The sequence below is a fragment of the Sturnus vulgaris genome, chromosome 13 (genome assembly GCF_052056855.1).
Source record: "Sturnus vulgaris isolate bStuVul1 chromosome 13, bStuVul1.hap1, whole genome shotgun sequence".
Taxonomy (NCBI): domain Eukaryota; kingdom Metazoa; phylum Chordata; class Aves; order Passeriformes; family Sturnidae; genus Sturnus; species Sturnus vulgaris.
The window spans coordinates 14,874,263-14,895,444 of NC_142255.1; the positions used below are offsets into that span (position 1 = coordinate 14,874,263).

At 40.9% G+C, this 21,182-nt stretch overlaps 1 protein-coding gene across 6 annotated transcripts in view; it reads left to right on the forward strand.

The window, feature by feature from the left end:
• Nucleotides 1-21,182, forward strand: part of CHD2 (chromodomain helicase DNA binding protein 2) — an 84,633-nt gene that overhangs the window by 10,163 nt on the left and 53,288 nt on the right. For 3 of the 6 annotated variants that reach the window (XM_088172636.1, XM_088172641.1, XM_088172638.1), the window contains exons 2-5: nt 7,046-7,118; nt 7,839-7,925; nt 11,959-12,019; nt 17,287-20,908. In XM_088172636.1, the coding sequence (XP_088028762.1) occupies nt 20,847-20,908 (62 nt within the window). In that variant the 5' untranslated portion in view covers nt 7,046-7,118; nt 7,839-7,925; nt 11,959-12,019; nt 17,287-20,846. Of the gene's footprint in view, nt 1-4,022; nt 4,444-5,210; nt 6,172-6,224; nt 6,919-7,045; nt 7,119-7,838; nt 7,926-11,958; nt 12,020-17,286; nt 20,909-21,182 lie in introns of those variants that run through there. The other 3 variants (XM_014888818.2, XM_088172637.1, XM_088172639.1) reach the window with 3 other exon arrangements.

Below are 21,182 nucleotides of genomic sequence, written 5' to 3' on the forward strand. Positions count from 1 at the left end.
TTGAGCTCTGGCCACAAGATCAAGTGTACAGTAACAGTACTGACTCTTTGATACATTGTGACCAACAAGTTGAAACTTTGCTTAGGAGAGACCATTAAATCCCACAAAATATGTTGAATCTATTTCTGACTTCCATTTCGTGTTCATACTTTTTATTAATAACTTACTTTTCTTTGAAAGCAGGAATAGAAAGAGCTGAATCTTGGTTAAAATGGCTTCATTTTGAATAAATTGAAAAAACTCTGGGATTTGGCTTAGACTGAAAATTTTTTTCTTTACCATATGTTTATAACACTGATAAGAATTTGTTTCTAATTATTCATGGTAATAAATCTTTTTCTTGCTGCTCACAAGCTTCTTCGTTCTGAACATGAGCCCCATAAAAGTGCCAGCAAACCCCCCATATTAACATAATCTCAGTTTTCGGTGTTAAAGCCTAGGAACAAAAAGGGCATATGCAAAAGTTCTCTTTATGTGTTTGCAATTATTCATTACTGGCTGGAGCAAAAGTCTGGATTTCAGTCCAGTTCCAGACTTGGAGCAGAAAACAGCACGAGTTCATTGCTAGAACTGCGTTTTAACCTTGCTGCTAGTAGGTTTATTGCTTGTCTTGTGACAGTAGCAAAAAGCTTTAGCTGAGATCAATACACCGTAATCATCTTCACCAGTCACACAGGGAATGTGGTTCCATGCTTAGAAGGTGAATTTGTATCTACCTGAGCAGTTACTGTGATTTTAATAGTGAATTACTGAGGAAGGAAACAGAAGGGGGAAAAAAACCCCAACAGATTGTTTATATGACCACCATGTCACAGGTTACATACAAAATCTGAAAATAGAACCCTTGCTTGATTCAGGACAAAGTGACAACTTCTATAAACACCCAGTTCACAGGAAGTTAAATGCCTCCCACAAACAGCTCGCTGTGCTCAAAGGGCATTCCATATCCTGTTTGAATATTCTCTGTCCAAGTAATCCAAACTATTCCGTTTGGCCTGGGGCCTATGAAATTTGCATTGATTTCTTCTGAAAAGTGAGAGTTTTGGAGAAAAGTTTGGTGATATCTTTCAGTCTTGTTCAGACTCCTGTTTTTTACTTCAGAAGGCAGATACAATACTGAACCATTTTGTCCAATATTTGCCTTTCCATTATATTTGTCTCCAGAGATCTGTGGGCTATGCTGTACAACAAAGAATAAACTGCTTCACCAATCTTTTAGTGTCCTCTGGCACAGAGGACAGGTTGGACAGGTGGGGAAGGGACACTGCCCTTTGGGATCACAGCGTGCCTTTGTATGTTGTCCCTAAGGGATAATAACATGGGTCTGGGGAAAGGAAGAAAGGTTCTAGAAGAAAATAGAGTACCAGAAAGTCAGGTTCTGTTCCTCCATCTGAAATTCCAGCCGCAGATGCAATCTCAGAAAATAGTTCCCAAATTAGTAATGGAAACATTAACTTGTGTCATTATTTTCAGACATGAGGTTCATAAAACATGACTGAAGTGTTTCATCTAATGATACACAAAAGAAGAGAAGGAATGAGCTTTATAGAGGAAATTGCAGCATAGAAACGCTGAATTTAGGAGGAAAAAAATGGAGTAACTGCAGATGCAGTAGGAATGAGAATTTTGTTCCACTGTTTCATTAGGAAGATGAATGCAAACTGTTCCTGGTAAGGAACAGCAACACTGTGTGAGGGGAGCTATGGCTCTGCAGAGAGTGACTGTACTTGTGTTCACCTCCATGCAACTCGCTCAGGGCCAAGGAATAGAGGAGGTCACGGATACTTGTGTAAGGTTTTTTGGAACTGCTTCGAGTCTTGGTGCCCAGGAAACAAAAGAGCAGCGCTGCACATATTTAATGAAGATACTAGACTTTGAGCAATTTTTTGGTTACACATAGCAGCAATAGAGTAAGGAACTTCCAAAAACATTTGTCTATAAATGTAGATAGGGTTTGGTTTTTTTTAAAGAGGAAAGTCTATTACACTAGACAGCCTGGTATAGTTAGAGAAAATCAGATAACAGTCTGAGCACACAGGTTACGTCTTGTTCAGGTATAATCATAAACTCTCCTGGCTGGAATCACACTACTCTTACAAGGCACAATTATGTCTAGAAGTCCTGATCTCTTTTCTCCCTTTCATGTGGTTATTCCAAGTGATTACACATATATTCTTCTAGAAACATACTTGTGTTTTTGGAAGAACCAAGAGAAAGGCTGGAAATTGTACATGGAATTTCTAATCTTGGTCCTTGCTGTGAAGTTTTACCACGCAGGATCGGCTGAAAATGCTGACATAAAGAGAAGTGCTGTTGCTGCACTCTGCTTTCATCTGGATCCTGCCTCATCCTTCCCCGTTTTTTCATTGCTGGTGGCTTTCCAAGGAGGACAGCATCTGGGTTCTGTACATGCAAGCACCTTTAGATAGTTGTATGTGAGCAGTTCCACTGAGAGCAAGAGGATTGGCGTTTGCAGGAAGCTAAATGGGAATGAAATTACAGAACAGGCTTTCTGCTATCCATAGTCTCTGTAGACCAGAACGTCAATAATTCTTCATGTGAGAGGGGGAAAAAAAGCCTTTTGCCCCTTTTCAGTGAGAAGCTGCATCCTAGCATGTGAAAAGCTCTTTCATACCACCACTGATTCCTTGACTGGAGGTTCCTGTGCTGTGGCACCTTTATGTGGGTCACCACCATCCCTTCTCTGAAGATGGTAACACCTTATCCCACTGTCTACAAGTAGTACATATCCCCTGCTATCCTATACACGAGGCCAGCTTTTCTCTGTATTTTGGAAGGAAATACATCTCTTGGCTCAAAATTGTAGGGATTGATTCTTTTCAGCTGGCCACTTCCTTGTGGTTTTTCCAGGACTCAGGAGAGAGTTACCAAAGTCCAGTTGTGTGATCTCAAGTGCCAGACTGTGATCCTGAGGCCTTCCATAATAATTTGAAGTATTGTTAGTTTAATTCTGTCATAATTACCCAGGTTCATTAATATGAAAAAGGGAGATGTAGACAATTTATTTCTGCTTTTAATGGAGCCACCTGTGCAAATGAAAGAAGGTGAAAGGTGCGCATATCATTCAAAGTGCCTGCTGTATAAATATCAGTTTTGTCATGTTTGCTGTGTGTGCTTCTTGCAGAGGAGCACCATAACTGGGGACAGGATTCATGACAGTGACCAGGAATGTGAGGGATGCCTTTCCATTTTGGTTTCCATGGCTGTAGTCAAAATAGGAGACAGTGTCCTAGTGAGGCTGGCACACAAGAGAGTTTCTATGATGTTGGCTGAATAAAGCAGGATACCTAGTTTTATTTGTGCGTCTGAGCTGTTTCTGAGCAGCAGTAACTGGGGATTGATGTGGCAGACAGGCAGGTGATGGATTGTGCTGGCTCTGTGCTCCAGCCAGGCTCTGGAGCTGACGGTGTACAACAGTGGTGTGTCCCATCAGAACAGAGGAGTTCGTGGCCCCACTTCTCCGTGGGGAACCTGGTGGGTGAGCTGTCCCTGGCTCACGTCAAGGGCTGGCAACAGAGGTGGTGTTTGTGGAATGGCGGCAAACGGGGCCGTGAGATGCGGGGCGCCAGCAGCCAACTCAAGGGGCTGAACCCCGCCGTGTATCAGTGCAGGCAGGCAGAGGCATGAGGAGATCTGTGGAGTGGGGTCTGGCAGCTCTCGGGCCGAGTGTGGTCAGGCTGCGCTGGGGCAGCACAGGTGGGACGGCCCGGCCAGGTGGGGCTGGGAGGGGGCGGCGGCCGCTCCTGCTCCCGCTCCCGCCTCCCCCTGAGGGGCGGCTGCTGCGGCCGGCGCGCGAGGAGGCGGCGGGAGCCAATGGGGGGCGGCTGAGGCGTGGAGAACGGGCCAATGGGAGGCCGCGGCGGCGGAGCGCGCGGGGCCCGGGCGGGGGAAGGCCAATGGGGAGCGGCGCGCGGCGCGCGCGCAGCCGAGGGCGGGGAGGGGCGGGGCGGGGAGGGGCGGGGCGCGCGCGCGGTGCCGCCCCTTCCCCGCCGCAGTGAGGAGCGACCGGGCGGCCATGTTGTGCGGGGGGAGGGGAGCAAGGAGTTGAGAGGAGACGGCGGAGGCTCCCTCACACACACGGCACAAGATGGCCGGGGAGCAGCCGCAGCTCCCGCCCGTCTCCCGCCGCTCTCCCCGCCGCTCGCACCGGGGACGCCCGGCGAGCGCGCTCGGTGCCGCTCCCGGGCGCCAAATCGGGCCCGGCACTCTGTGGGCTCCGGGGCTTCGGAGGGCGGCGAGCTGGGCTGCCGAGCGGGGCTGCCGACGGTCGGGCAGCAATGGCGCCGGGCTGCGGAGCCCTGCCCGCGCCGCTCCCTCTCCGGGCGGGCGCGGGGCCGCCCTTGACCGCAGGCAGGGAGAGCCGGGAGCAGCGCCCCGTCCTCGGGGCCCCGGGTGCCTACCAGCGGGGCTGCTCTTCGCCGGGTAAGTGCCGGAGACTCCGGGCTCCTCATTGTCCTTTGTCCTTGGGAGGAAAAACAAAATGTCCTTGGAGCCGGGAGGGGGAGGGGGCGCTGCCTCCCCCTGCCCCCCCTTCGCTGCCTCCCCCTGCCCCCTCGCTGAGGGGACCTGCGGGTACCTTCGGGGACCCCCGCCCGTGCCCGAGACCGGGCTGGGCTGAGGGGGAGCAGCGGGACAAGGGGAGCCCCGGTGACCCTCGGCGGCTGCGGGCGCTCCCTTCCCTCTTCCTGCAGCACCCGGGGGTCTCCGCACTCCCCATCCCCGGTGCAGCCCCGAGGGGAGCAGCGGCGGGTTTTGGCTCCCTTTGCAGCACCCAGCACAGGGGGGGCTGCAGACCGGTTCCCCCCAGCTCAGCCTGCAAGGGGGGTATCTGCAAACCAGCCTGGAACTCCAATGCAGCAGTGGAGGGAGGGGGGAGAGGTGAAGGCTGTACGACAGCATCACTGAAATGTTTAGCCCCGTGTCTGTGTAAAAAGCGTTTCTTGCCCGTTGCTGTTCTGATGGGGACATGTTTTCGTAGTTTCTAAGAACAAAGACGCCATGTCCTTTTCTCTTAAAAATAAAACTTGGAGTGGTTTTTTTGTGGGGTGTTGGCTTTTAACTCTTTGTAAACCAGTAAGAGAGAAACAGGCTGCGGATGAGACAGATTGGTACTTTATGAAACAATAGAGAGAAATTCACTTCACTGGAGAAGCAGCAATTCAGGTGCAGAAGTTTAAAAGAAAACTCTTAAGAATTCCGTGCAAAACTGATTCTGCAATTAAAACGGCAATGTAGAAACTTAAAAGCTTGAGAAAAACAAAGCTCGGTCATGCCAAGTCTACAGTTTAAAGTTGGCAAAATAGTACAGTTGTGATTTAGACGACACTACAAAAAGAAAAGAGTTACTTAAATACGAAATACACAATAAGGAAACGGATGAGTTTGCGTCTGACATTGAAAGCTTTTAAAAAACATTTAATGGGTATTAGGTTTGTTTTTATTATTCAGTTTATAGGTTTTTCAGAGACCTCACAGTTACTTCTCTTTACAGAACATTTTAATCGTCGTTTCGGTGTTCTGGTAATTTAGAAGTTGTACAACACCTATTGCGAGACTTTCTAAAAATGCAAGTTTAAATGTAATGGCTGACGTTTGTTTTGGGTTGGCTCGCGTTCAGCAATTGCCAATTTAAGGGAAAAATTGTAATTCTAAATGTATAAAAAGTCTCTGTAGCAGAGCAAGAGGTAAATACTAAAAACTTTAGTTTTAATTGGAGGTTGTGCATAGCCATATTTGCTGGATTTTAATGGTGTAGGCTTGTGCAAGGTTATAAAACTCTGTGCCGATTTTAAATACTGCAGTTGGACGTAAATCTACATTTTTCGGTACTTCCTCTGCAAATAAGAATATCATTGCAACAATCGAAATTAGCCTTTTTTTTTGGAAATAGAAATACGAGTTTCAGCAACCATTGGACTCTGTCACCTTTATGCAGACTGTTCGGTGTCTTTATTTTAGATTTGGATTATGGTGGTTTTATAACCCCAGCAACAGTTCTGCAGTGTAGAACAGGTTCTGGCATACACACTTTGCCCTAAAGAAAGTTCTGGTTTTAGGTGGGTGTCTGCTGGATTTGTCTTAAGTATATTAGAGGATAATTTTTAAATAATTTTGACTGACTTCTTTCAACAGCTGAATATAAAATAGCAGGTAATTGTCCAGAAAATAAATTACTTGTAATTCCTAATGTGTTTTATTTAATAGTTCTGCGGCGAGTTTTTGTATTTAAGTTGTAGGGGTTTGAATTTTTACATCTTTTAATCCAGCATTAAAATGTTTTTAAGGATTGTATATTTACAAAATGATTCTACACTTCTAGAGTAGGAAGTAGTGCTGGTGATAAATATAATTGCTGTAAAATAAAATGTTATGGCTTTTCACAAAAGGCAAGAAAAGTTGGCTAGTAGTAGTGCAAATGAGGTGTTCCTTGTGTTAAAAGAGCATAATTTGAGATCTGATTACAGGTTAAAGGAGCTGAAGGCTTTAAGACTGTATTCTAAAGGGCAAAAAAGATTTTTTTGGGAGATGAAGTAAGTTAGGACTTAAAATTCACAGAAGCTGATGACAGAAGCCATTTTAAAATAACCTTGCTATCAGTAGAGGTTTTATTTAATTTTGCATAGCCTACTTTTAAAGACTTTAATGTGGAAAAAAAGTAAAAGAGCTGAGGGATATTATGTGATAAATTACTCAGTTAAAAAAAATCTGAAATTGACATTTTAGCTTTGCATCTTTCAAAATTAAAGTAGTGGGAGACAGAAGAGCAGACTGCAGTTATTCATGAAAAACACAGTGTTGTATGCGTGTTGTATGTCAGTCACTCATCTCCAGTGGGTTTTTCTTCAGCCAGGAATGTACAGCCACTCATACTTTTATTTTTAGAGTTCAGTTCGAAAGGTAGTTACTGCGATCGTAAGTTTTTTCTGACTTAATAATTATCTAAAGATTGATAGATTTCTGGCATATGACTTAAGTTGCTTTTCTAAAGCAAAATGCTGAAAATTTCCATACTTTGTTTTTTCAGGTAGAATTTCGTGAACAGAACTGTATTTCCTGACTGGCTTCCAGAGGATTTGTTCATGCCTTATTTTTCTTAGGTAAGAATGATTATGTCTTGTGTTAATATGTTAATTTCCTTGTTATTTTTTTGAGACTGGAATTTGCCTTTTTGCTGTTGTGCAGATGGGAAGAAAAAAGAAGTCTAATTTTTATACGAGGGGGATACATTTTATAAATTATCTGGACTTCTAAAAAGCTTTCCTTTGCAGTTACAGGTAGACTGTCTTCATATAATGTCATGTTTATGTGCTGTTTGGGTATAAATTTCAATTTACTAAGGTTATTTAATAGGTGGATTGTTTATTTTTATAATATAGGGGTGCATATATATATATGGATTGTATTTGGTGGAAAAGGACAGTATTTGCATATAAACTGAAGTTCTGTATGTCCCATTTAACCAGTGAAAATTTGCATTATACTTTGAGAATGATTGAGGCTTTTTACTTAATGAGTTTGTAGCATTAATGTTTGGGGAAATTATAGAGTTTGTATATGAAAGTATTAACCCAAGACTTTAGGAATACGTAGAGAAGGAAAATTTTGAGACCTTTTTCTTGTTTTTGAGGACCTGGAGGATAATACTTAACAAAGATAGAATATTGGTTTTGTACTGTTGATAAAACTTTCATTTATTCAAAGACATTTCCTGTACATGTTTTCAGAAAGTTTGTCGGTCAAGAATGTTAGGACTTAAAAAGCTTGTCTATACCTTGTTCTCAGACAAACCTGGTTTTGTTGTTTTTTTTTTCTTTAAGGGGTATTACTGGATATTGTTCTTCCAAAGATTCAGATGGCTGATTGGGCAAAAGACCTTGAGCAAAATTCTGTACTGTGCGTGCCAGGTATGTTACACACTGTGTTATGGGGTTTTGTCCGTGTTTTTTGTTTTTTAATTATCCTGGAAACAATTTTTTTCAAAATAAAAATTAAACATTTAAGTTTGTGCTTTACTTTGTTGAATTTATTTTCTTTCGAGCTTAGCGCATTTGGAAATTGTATATACATACTTACAGCAATGTTAATGCCTCCTGCATCTTTGAAGACTTTTATGGTCACTCACAAGTGCAACTTTTTAAACTGTCTGGTATGACCATGTTGACATGTGGTGAAGCCAAAGGATTGTCATCTCCTAAGGATGTTGTCTAATCAAACTTCAGGAATGCTTTTCCTTAGTTCAAGGTATTGGTTCATTAGCAAGGGACATTTAAAAGCTTTTCCTTTTCAAGAAATTGTTTACACAATAAACTTAAAAATTCTGGTTTTGGTGTAAATTTTTTTCTAAAAGCCTAATGTGGTACCAAGTTGTTACGAGATCTTGCTCTTCTCCTTGCAGTGTAAACAAAGCAGCCTTTTAATGTTTATTTTGTTTTTGCACTTCAGATCCTGCATTTAGGATCAGAGTAACATGTTGCCTTTGAGTAACATGTTTGCACTCTGTAATTAAAATTGGGGGATCCTGTTTGCCTGTATTAACTGGCTCCTTTTCACAGCTTCCCGTGCTCATGTACTTCAGTGCATACTCAGGACCTCAAAGCGTAAGGCGTCTTCATGAGGACACATGTATTAGGATACCCAAAAATACTTTGGATGGCTTGGTTTTTAAAGTTGCATAATTCATCATGATAAACAAAGAATACAATAGTGAATCCCCACCTGAGTGCAGCTGGGGTTTTTTTGGCTTGGATGAAGCCTTCAGTCTGTTCATAGGAAAGAGATTGTACACAATTTTCCATAAGCTTTACACAAGTGTCTCTTCAGGTTGTAATATACCTTTATCTGCAGTGAGTCACTGCTGATGTGCAAAGTAGAGCTCAAATTATATTTATAGATATTGGATGTGTGCCACCATCATGGATGTCCTGCAGCAAACACAGCTAACGGGCAAGGTGATACGTCAGTATGTTCCTGCAACTTCATCGTGTGACTGTCTGATGGGAAGTGTGAGAACTAGAACTTCGTGTTAGAAATGATCTCATACCTTAAGAGCGACAAGGCATATCTAAAATCCCACATAAATCTAAATTTTCAATTTAAGAGGGTCAAAAATCACAGGTACTGCACAGTCCCTTATGATAAAGGAAAGACCAGCCTGGTCACACAAAAGTCTGATAATAGTGATGAGATTGAACCTGTCAGACTTCACTTATATTCCTGATGTTAAATTCTGAAATGTCCGAATCTGCAATTTCTAATTGACCTCTTAAATTAAAAAAAAGGTAGAAAAGTAAAAATTAAAACACAGTGCTCAGGAGCAGATCTTGGCTGACCTGAGCATTTTATGATAACTATGAAATTGAGCACTTTGATCTTAATGGTCTTGCATCTTTCCAATGTTGTCCTGATGCAGATTGTGCTGAATAGACATTACAATAAAAGCAACTTTAACTGTCCCTTATGTGAGCTCTTTGGAGCTGCCTTTCGTGCAAGAACAACTTGTTTTCATCTAACAGTTGCTTCACTTCTAGGTTAAGTAGACCTCACTGGGTTAGATGAACACTGCTGGGACTTGAAGTTCCAAGCTCATGGCTATGCTACAATGTGCTCATGAGGATCAAGGGGGTCAGGAGAATCAGGTTGGGTCCAGACCTCTTCAGAGGAAGCTGTTCCTCTGTGGGGATACAAACCCATATTAAGTATTCTCGTAGAACATATTTTGGTAGTGTTGGCAGCATACATGGAAGAACATCGGTGTGGTGATACACGTTGTCTTTGCCAAAACACTTAGTTAATTAAATAATGAATACAAGAGAAAATGTGATAGCTTTTGGGTGCCTGACCTCGCCTCGTGCTGTAAAAGGAGATGCACTGTGTGATGGCTAGTGCCCGTCTCTGGGGCAAGGAGCCATGGACCTATGAGGCTGGGCACGTTTGTGTGCCGTAGGCTGTCCTGAACTTCAAGTAATTTTAAGTTGTACTTCTGTAATTCTAAAACAAATATAAGCCACAGCTATTCGATTACTTATAAAAAGTAAATTAGTGTTTAATTTTAAATAGGGGATGGATTTTTTTTTTTTAATCACCCAGGCTACAGCAATTACAGCAAGTAGTCTGATTAAGAGATTTTGACATTAGATACAGGAAATACAGCTGTTAACACGAAAGCTTAACTTTTTTCAGCCGAGACTTGTGTTTCCAAGCTCTGGTTTCTGGCTCATGGCATAAACCTGTAGCTTTGGTGATTTGTTCTGTAGTTTAAGAGAGAATGTGTTTTGGGTGTTAAAATACAGGAGTATATTCTATAATAGTGAAAAAATAACTTGTGAATGAAATGTAGTATCAACATCCTCGTGCTGCTTTTACAAAACTTCCTTGTTTGGTTCATCCACTCACTTGCAAGAAGAGAAGTGTCACTACTCTGTGATATCACTCTGACAAACAAAAGACTGCTTTTGCACAAGTGTGCTGAGGTCAAAGAAGAAAACTCCGGTGGAGTCTTCATAACATTGTCATTAGAGGAAGGTGCTTTATGGTGACAGCCATATTAAATATCCTCATTAAAGTTTCTGTCAAACTACCATAGCTATGTACTTGCTCTAGGGTTAAAGAAGACAAGAACTAGCTTGAAAGCAGTGATGGACGTGTAGCTGTGCTGTAAATTATTAAAAATGGCTGAGAACTGTAATCTGAGTCTTCCAGTCATTAACTTTACCTGTTTTCATATATTAGATTGTAGTTTCTAAGTGGTCTTTTTTGAGTGAAATGATTGAAAGGGCCTAAGTAACTGTTCCCCTGGTTCATGTTTCATGCCTTGGATGGCTCATGGATGCCTCATGGCTGAGCAGAGTCCAGCAGCCATGTTGTGTTTATTCTAAAATGGTGGATGGGCACTTCACAGAAGTTCTGTGCTTCCATTTAAGCAGCTGCTTGTGCACATTCAAATACATTTTAAAATATCATTAATACACTTTTAAACCTCTAAATTTCACATGCATTAGGATATTCTGCATGCTTCTACCAGTCTACTGCTATATTTTTTATTTCCCTTTTCAAAGGCTTTTTCCATAATAAGGGTTTCAGGTGAATTACATCAACAGAGAAATTACAGTCCTGGTCCCAGCTTTCTTTCTATGCATCTGAGTAGCTGTCAAATGGAAGAGAAAAATTTATAGGATTGTATACTATGCTGTCACTGGATAGGTTCATTAATTTTTATGTGTTTGAGGCTATGTTTCAATATAAATAGATTCTGAGAGATTACAAGAGAAGTGGCTTGCTTGTATGTCTCAGGAGGATAAACTTGAATGATGAATTTCATATAGTTAAAATTTATAGTAAAAAAAGGGTTCATGAGTTGTTTTAGGTCTTTAATGTTGCTGCCTTTCCTTAACGTAACTGTGATTAAGAATTTATTGATACAGATTGCCAATAGGTGTTTTCAACGTCAGATTTCCACATTTGGACCTTGCCCATACATGATAACTTTGAGATAATTTGTTCCATGTAAACGTGTTACATAATAGCCCTGCATCCAGCTGATACCTCCTCTCAATAAAAATAGCATTTTATTTTCTGTTGTGGAAGTCAAGTCAGTTTGCTTTAAGCATGCTTCCACTTCATTCCTGATTGATCTTTTTCAAAAACTTCAAAGAATATATGTTTTATTGTTTTTTCTCAATGAATTTGTGGGCTGGGTCTGAATTTCTTGGGTTGTTTGCAGGTTTTTAATAAGAGATTCCTTAGTGATACTTTAATTTTTTTATAGAAATAACTTTTATAGCATATGCTGTGAGCTGGGAATGCTTGGGGCTTTTTGGGGTTTTTTTTGTATTATGTAATAAAAGCTAATGCTTGGTCTTGCAGACCTTAAGGTCTAGATCTCTTTTATTTTTAAATTTATTTTAATTGAAGTGTTTTAATATCCCATTTTCCCTACAGATGTGTTGAGGAATTGATTTACTCACTGTAAGCAAAATAACTACTCTTGGTTGAAGTACTGGTAAGTTGTTATTCCTAATAACGTTTACCTTTTAGCTTTAAAAAAACCCCAGCAGCCACACATGGCTATAATGTTTAAGTGGCTGAAGGCTTTGGCTGAATACATTCTGCAGGTCGTTAGTGTGTGGCCATGTATGCGTGTGTTTCAGAAAAGCGAAGTTAAAAAGGCCCCGGGATCGTTCCTGCTGGGCTCTTACTGGGATAGTGCTCTCTCCCTGTCTGGCTGCACAACAGCTTTCAGATCTGATTCTAGCTCTGGGGACTTCCATGATTTGACTTCAGATTTCACTGAGAACTCTTATATCATAGTTCTGCTTGTTCAGAAGGGTTTTTGGTATGCAGATGTCTGTCTCTAGAGATACTACACAGTTTGGATAACAAATGGTGTGGAAAGTATAGCAGGAAGAACTTGCCATACAAGCATCTTGTGTTGTCCTTATGCTTTTGTCAGGATCAGTGGGAACCTTTGAGCAGACAGTTACTGTCTCCTGTTCTACAATTGTTCTGTTTCTGTTCTTCATTTGTAAAGCTCTGGCTTTGTACAAAATGATAAATGCCAGTACAGTTTTCTGTTTAATTTTTTAAAATTAAACTGCTAGCTGATAGACTTGAAATCATTCCTCATATAGTCAAAACATAAAATTGGCAGGCTTGAGTAGGTAAATTAATTCAGTTCTATACTGGATGAATATAGGGACAGGATTTTTTCCCTTTTTCTTAACTAGAAGGAATTTGGTCCTGACCTTTTGTTGTCTATGGCACATTTTGTGACTTCTTGGGAGTTGCCTATGGAAAGACACAAGTCTTTTGTCTTCTGTCTGCTTAAAATTCAGACTCCTTGATTCTGCATATTTAATTAGGGCATCCATTGCGTTTTGTATACATGGATTAACTTACTTTTTGTGGGAAGCTCTATTCCTGTAGCACTGAGCTTTGGAATATTTGCTTTTCTTTAAGAGAGAGTTTCTTTTAGTCTGACGTGCTACCTGATTGAGCAAGGCCTTCCTTAGGCTTCAGATAGCTTTGGAAAATGTTGTTCCAAGATGCAAATTCACTTATTTTAGTGGCTAGATGATAGTGAATTTTACCTGTCCCATGGCTGTGTTTGTTAGCAGAGCCCTCCAGCAGCCACTGCCTTCTGCACTGCCTCAAATGCTGGGAGAGAAGCTGGTTTTGTACTCCAAAGTGCTGTGCTTCTCTTCCACTCCATGGTGTGGAGGCTAATGCAGAGCCCTTCTGTAGGGGTAGGGTGCAAACTTTGCCAGGCTGTCTTAGTCTGACCTCCTGGTGCTTCTGGGTCCATTTCATTTTGGACCAATTTTATCATTTGAGTTTTCAGTCCTGAAGCGAAAGAAGTGGAAAAAGATGTAGCAAAAGAGTTCATGGACTTTGAGGAATTAAGTTTTAATGCGTGTACACAAACTCACTTTTATTAAGTATTTAATCTGTTCTGTGATCTGTAAGTTTTATTACTTTGTTCTTTTAGAAGTCTTAAGCTATTTTTCCCACTTCAGATGTGTGTTGAACAGCATATTTCTTGATCTGTTTCTTCTCCAGCTGTTCCTCAAAACTCTTCCTATGCTATCACTGGTGCCTTCCTAGAATCTCTAAAACATGTGACTCATGTTCCATTTTAATATTAATCTTCATGTGATTCCTACATCTTTCTGTGTGCATTTTTTCATTGGGTTGTAAATCAGCTATTGTCAGATGTAGCTCTTTGAGTAGAACTTTGGCTTTTCAGTTGCACACTGAGTAATTCTTCCATCCTTTCCTGGTTTACAATCCTTACCTAAAGTGAATGTGAAACCCTTAAATGACTTATTTGAAATAGTTGCCTAACAAAAGAAGTTGCTTCAAAAAGCAGTTATGAAAGCATTCAAATGGGTGGATCTTGAAAGATCTGGTGTTGCATTCTCTGGTTAGGTGGTATTTAATTGAAACACTGGTTTTTATTTTTAACTCTTTTTTAAGAGAAGAGAGAAAATACTCGAAAACACCAGGAGCTTTATTAAAATTGGCATACTTTGCTTAATACAATAAAATTTATTATTTAAAAATAATACCTAGAGAAGAGTTCATTTGTGAATAAAGTTCCACATCTTATCTGGAATTAACCTTGAAATCTGTCAGACCTGGCAAATAGCCTTTCTTACCTAAAAATACCCAAACCTACATGAGTTGTGCTTTTACTGCTCTGCTTAAAGACTGTCTAATGGTGGTAAAAGCAGATTTAGGGCTGTCCAGAGCACTTAGTTCCTGCTAAAGATGGTACAGAATAACGTAATCGACTTAGCTGCCAATAAAGGACACTTCTTTCCTCCAGTTTATAAGTTACCAGGGATGTTCTTGAGAATAAAACCTTGCTTCAGTAAACTTTGAAGAGTAGAGGTTTGGTTTGCTCAGAACCTCATTCTGTCCGTTCAGCTCCCTCTGTTGGAGTGAATTCCTTTTCCTAAGTAGGTCACCTTGGTCAAAAGCTTAAGCCTCAGATTTCATTCTGGACTAGTTTGTGAACGTGGTGGTGTCTCATGCATGGGTGTTGTATGTGTTTGGCTTCAGTCTCACACTTGAAGGAGTGCAGGGTTACAGTGGGTCTGAAATGGCTGAAGCCATTTGTTTGGCCATAAGGGATGTCTCTTACTGCTGGGATCTTTTAATACAGCAACAAATAATTACAAAAAAAGCTGAAGGGAAAAACTTTGTAAACTCAAATGTTTTGTAATTGTTGCCTTGAACCTTTAGGCAGGTTGGGAATGGATGGCATGGAGTGTCAACATGTTACCAGTGGTTTGAACGAAACTTTGTCAGTATTACAGGACTGACTACCCGGGTCCCTAATTTATCCTGACCAAAGTACAGTGCTTGGAAACCAAACCAGTAACTAGTAGATAACAGAAGGTTGAAAAATGGGCAGATGCCTAATTAATTTTACAGAAGGAATGGTAGACTCATGTCATCTAGGAAAAAATGGGCTTTTCAGTATCTACCTCAAGTGTAGGATCACTGCATATGTCTTCATGGAGGAGGGTATTTTTGTAACATTATTGAAATTTCTTAGTAAAATGTGCCTTAATTCATAAGTAAACAAATGCTGTGAAATCTTTTAAAGCAAATGTAAATTTCACAAGTGTAGAGGCTGCTATTAATATTTTGGCCATTCCTGTGGCATCTTTTTGATGTATAATAACTTGGAGAACAAGAATGTGTTCTTAATTATAATACCTCATCAGTTCTGTTTACTGCTAATTATTTTACAAGATTTAGAGAGAGTTTAAGATGAACGTCATGGGGTTACTTGCAAAGTTCTTGCTCTGACCCAACATAGGTGAACCTAGCAGGGAAATTTGCCCTGAAATTGCTTTTGGCCAGTTCTGTCAGTGTATGAGGCAGAGGGCTGACACCAACTGGAAAGAGCCTTTTAAGGGTGACTAATACATAACTAAATTACTTTTTTAGAGGTGGGGAAAGTTGATGTCTGTAATTGGATTTCTATATATTTAGTTATTGAAAATAACTAAAAATTATTTTATATGGTCTTATTTATGGGGTTTCCAATGTACACGTTAGTACTTCTGAGTGTTTGTGTCAATAATGGACAACTTGGTGTTGGTTTTTTTTACGTTTTGATACTTCAGTCAAGTCATTACCATGAAAAAATATTTTAACTTCTAATTCATCTTCAAATGCCTAAATAGACTTGAAATTAGTTTAGTGAGAACTGGAAAAAAAACAAATCAAACCCAAAGCAACCCCAAGACCAGGTTAGTGTGAGGGAAAAGCACCTTTCAAAATACTTAGTACATTGTCTTAACTGAGGATGAGTTGAATGTTTGAAACAGAGCATTTCTTTCAACCTGAAAGTTCTGTTTCTGAAAACATGAATGACCTGGGGTTGAATGCTCCTGCAGCTATGCACATTTCACAGTGCAAAGTGAAATTACCAGATCCCATATTCCACTTCTATGTGCAGTACTTTCCCATTGTATTTAAAACAAGGAAGTCTATAGAACAGCATAAAACAGGACACATGGGTACCTGTGAAAGTCAGAGTGGGGCTTGTTGCACTGCTTCCAGTGCTCTTTGCTTTGCTGTAACTGGTTATTTTAAGATGGGACTGGGCAAGCTGGGATGCCGAGGCAGAGACCACTAGATGGCCCCACTGGTTTTTGCTGGGCTGTGGGTAATTTCTGCATCCCTTGTCAGAATCTGCCCAGGATTATCAGGGAGCAGTGGTGGTGAAGTTGACTTTCACAGTAAAATGAGGTTAAACCTATACATATTCAAAAAGACAAACTGATGTTGGAGTGCAGATACTCAAAATCATGAGGACACTTTAGAACCCTTTTTGCATGTCATCCTACAGTCAGCATTGGTTTCAAAATGATGTTAACACCTAGTAACTTCCTGTACATAAGTTTTGCATGTGAGGAGGAGTAAGATTTTACTTGAAGTAAATTAAGCTGATATTTTTTGGAAGATGGGAATATTGGGTTTGTATTTATCCATGTGGATATTGCTTGCTCAGTTTGGTTTGTCACTCACCTGTGGGCTTGGTTGCTGTTCCATGACGAGTACAGTTGGAAAATGGCTCAGGAGCCTTGCTAATGGCAGCTCGTGTGACTTGTGACCATTTTCTTCTGATTTCTGATGTGTCCTTTCCCACCAGTAACTAAACCAGTCATTCCATTTGCTTGTGTGTTTAGTTTTGCACTGTACATCTTTCATGAGCTGGAAAACTGGGTTAAGATGGTGGAATGTCTTGTGTCCAGTCACCATCTGTCTGTAAGAAACCAGTTTTCATTGGTTTTGATGGATCTGTGTCTTTGATGAAAGGAGCTTGAACAGTTGAACAGTTTTCTCTTGTTACAAGAACCTTGGTTCTACTAAGCAATGTCAGCTTCAGGGGATGGGCCAGTGCAATGAAAATGGTTGCAAGAGCAAATTTCTTAGATTCCCACCACAGATTTATCTAGTGATTTAACACTGTGAAGAAATTTCAAATGGAATTCATGGATCCTGAAAGGATTCTTGGACTTGTAATAATTTCTCCCCTTTTTTAATAGTTTTGGTTAAATTTTCTATTTTTGATTCTTGAATTGATTATTTGACATTGTTTTTTATAAAAGTAGATATCGTGGACTGTGTAACATGGAATGAAGCATCAGTTAAATGTTTAAATTATCTTCAAGATACAGTAGTTGAATGTCTTAGTTTAAAGCAATGATGTGTATTCCAACAGCATTTTTCTTCTAATTTTTCATAAAGAATCCATTCAGATGAAGAGTGTCAAAAGGAGTCTACGAATGAGACACCAAGATGGCAGTTCCACTGGGGATTGAGAGGTTGAGGAAATGGACTAATGCTTGAGTGCTGGGATGTCTGTCCAAGAAAAGGATGTTAAAACGTGGACTCTCATGTTATTAAACCAGAGAAGATCTGGGTTGTGATCATCCTATCAAAATGGACTTTGCATTTGAATTTATCAGTGACTATCCAATGATGGATCTGGATGGCAAAATTTTCCTTTTGGGTTATGTTTGCATGACAGGCAAATTAATTTGGTAAAAGATCTGTTGCTACTCCTTTTGAGAAAATGTAATTTATAAAGTGACTTTAAATAAAAGGTTTTGGTTTATTTCACACTTTGTGTTTGTCCTTTCTGGCTGAATATTTTTATTGTGTTGATATTGAAGTGGGTTATCTTTTTGGTTGCTATTAAACTGAGAAATACTTTAGCTAAGTACTAAAGGCAAGGTAAAATTTTGTGCTATACTTGGTATCAAATGTGGTTTTCATTTGCAAATTATGTTCACTTTGCCATGACTTCCAATGAATTTTTATTCGCTGGCTTGTTCATTCAGGTGCTTAATATGAGGAGTTTTCAGTACTTGGCCTATTGTCAGGGCACTGCTGCTGAACTTTGTGAAGTTATTTTAAGATGGGATTGATACCAATTGAAGGCTGAGAAAATACGACAATAAAGGAGTACTTGAATGTTTTGTGTAACTTTTTTAGGTATGTTCTTGGGTTGTGTGTGGGTACAGAAACTTTTCAACAGATTTCCTGGACTACAGACTTCCTGAACAGTCTCTTTGGTCTTAAAATTGTTCTGTGCAAGTGTCCAATCTGCTTCACTGCTCTTGCATGTAGCCTTAGTATCACGATACTGTGCCATGTGTTTGGTGAGAAAAACTGAGTTATTCTTGGTATTGCATTTGATACAGATGACATATTAACCTTTGCAAATTAATTTTAAAATGGTTCTGATATTCAAAGTCATTATTTCCTTGCAGGTTTCTAGTGGATCTCGTAATTTAACTGTAGGCATTTCTTCTCTGTATGTTTCACCTGAAACTCAAAGTTGTCTTTGTTTTGTGCTGGATTTTGTGGTGCTAAGATTACCTTGAAATTATCTTTGAAAACTCAAAAAAAAAATCCTGTTCATTGTCTGTGTTTAACCATTTGCCTTGCTCAGACTTTTTTGGAAATACCCATTTTTGCCATGATGAGTTGCTCATAGCTGTTCCATCCAGCCATTTTGGTGGTACATGCTTGCCCCAGTTTGGTTTTGCCATGTGTTTTTATGGTGGAGTTGGATACTGGGACTGACCTGAAGGGTTTCTCATTCAATGAGTGGATTTCCTGAGTGTTACCAAAAAATGCTTGAAATGGTCTTGCATTGGGATTTTTTAGTTCTTGCAGTCAAGGTGCAAGGAGTCTTCTTGAATAAGTGGTAAAGTGGAATTTTTTTTTAAAATGGTTTGTGGCATTGGAGAGTTCCTAATGAAACCCCTTGTGGAAAGAGGCTAGATGGTTGTAGGAGATAAATGGCAGGTCTGTGGAGGAATTAAGGGGGATGGTGTTGGTTCTACTGGTGGAAGCCAATGGTTTTGGGCTGTTGGGATGCTGTGCTGTGGATGGTTCCATAGAACCCCAGATTAGCCCATTGCCCCTTTGTCTTCCAGTGGTCCCCCAGTGGCTGATGCCTCTGTCTTGTTTTGATGCTTATTAATATGCTGGATGTCCTTGTGCTTTAGGGGTTGTTTTTGGTTGTGGAAGGCAACTGGCAGTCAGAATCAAATGGTCAGGGAATACTTGGATCACCTCCATTCCCTTGGTGATACATCCTCTCAATTCCAGGATGTTGTGTTGGAGATGTCCATTGATTGATTTGCAATTCTGCAGCTTGGCTATTGTGCAGCTTTAAAATTAATTTGTTGTGTTTAAATCTGTTAAAGACCATGAATGGGTTAAGAAAGTGCATTATAAGTAAGCAGTTTGATGGTGTTGGACTGACTTGACCGTAGTGCCTTGGTGTAGCTGATGGAAATGATGTGGCTGTTGGATTTGAGTTGTTGGGGGAAACCACTAGGGAGGCGCTGTGGAGCTGGAGGGCAATCTCAGCTCTGTGGGGTTGGCTTGGGAGCAGATGATGCTCCTGTCCCCCTCTGCCAGTGCCAGCACTGGGGGGCAGAGGGGAGAGCTCTTGTCTGGGGATGCTGCCTCAGAACTGGGGGGAAGCTGCCCCTTGGGTGGGGTGACCCCCAGGGTGGGCTGCTGCTGCCTGCATGGCTGTGAGCTCCACTTCCATGCCTTCAAAATGGCTTGTAACAGCACCACTTCCTGTCCAGGGAGGAAGTAATTTCAGCCCAGGCACTGAAATATTTAGCAAATCTTTAAAACAAAAGGCACAAATTCCATTTCTTTCTGGCTTCCAAAGGGTGCCTGAGCCACATGGGGTTAAGGTGCCCCTTGAGCTGGGGTAGTTGGAAGGAGCCAGGGCTGTGGGGTAGCAGGCACCCTTTAGGTGGAGGCTCTCTCTTTTTTTGGTAGAAATGAAGGGGTGGGTCTATGGTACATCACCTGAGTTGTGGGGTAAATGTAGAGAGTGTCAATCAAAGGCAGAGCTCAGAGCTGGGAAGGAGCTCTAGATGGCGGCTGTGCCTTAGAGAGAGCGCGCTCAGCTCCGTGCCTTCCCCAACACTTTACGCAACTTTCCCTAACTTTCAGGCAGCCTCAGGGGGCCCCCACAGCCCCTTGCCTCTCCTAGGCACTAATCGGGGGCCGAGCGGACCTTTTTCGGGCAGAAAAGCAGCTTTTGAGGGCTCCCTTTTCGTGCCTTGCTGGAAAGAAGAAGCCGTGGAGAGAGCCCAGGTCGTTGTTTTTCCAGCTTAGAAGCCATGGCGTACCTCCATTTTTGTGCGCTCTCCTAATGAGCTTTTTCCTCCGGACATTTTTGTACTAATTACCGCTTCTTTTGCTTTATCGGCAGCATATTTTTGGGATTAGAATATATATTTTTTTTTTGTTTTCTGAAATTTGTATTTTATCGGTATAATTCTAAATATTTTGGATCTAATGTTTTTCCACTACCCGAAACTAATATCGACTTGGTCCTGGCGGCGGTGCATGGATCAGGTAGGTGAGCAATTAATAATAATAATTTTTAGATTTCTGCCGTTTTGAGTACTTTGATTTTCGACCGATTTGTGCTGTATTGGGATGACGCAATAAGATACAGAGATTATTTGCATCCAGTGTTACTTTGGGAAAGTTTGCAGGATGCTCCTCTTCTGTGTTTATTCTCGGATTTTTCTTGTAAAAATGATTATTTGTTTTAAATCTCCGGTTTGCCGTGTTGATCAGTGCTGTGTATTGTTATAACAATATCATTGCAGCGTCAGGACTTTGTTCCTGATAATGAAAGCCAGTGAAACGAACTGGGACCTTACCTTTCTTTCAACTTTTGACAGTAAATACCTGGGCACAGGACTTCAAAGCAAACAGACACCCCTGACCCCCTTTTAATATTTAAGAATAAAAAGATGATGAGAAATAAGGACAAAAGCCAAGGAGAGGAGGGTTCAGTCCACAGCAATGCATCGAGGTATGACCTATCAACTTTCTTTTTTTTTTTTTTTTGTAAAACCTGTGAATACCCTGTTTACTTTGACAGCCTTGGGTTACTGTCAGTGCTTAATAGAAAACATTTTACTGATTTTGCTTCCTTTTTAAGGAATGACCTTGAGATTGTTAGCATGCCACACCCTAATTTTTTTTGGTAGCAATTTCTGAAACTTGTGTTGTGACTTAAGGGCCCATGTCCTAGGCAAAAGGTACTGTACCTTTATTCAGGGCAGCCCTTGCCCCTGTATGATGTT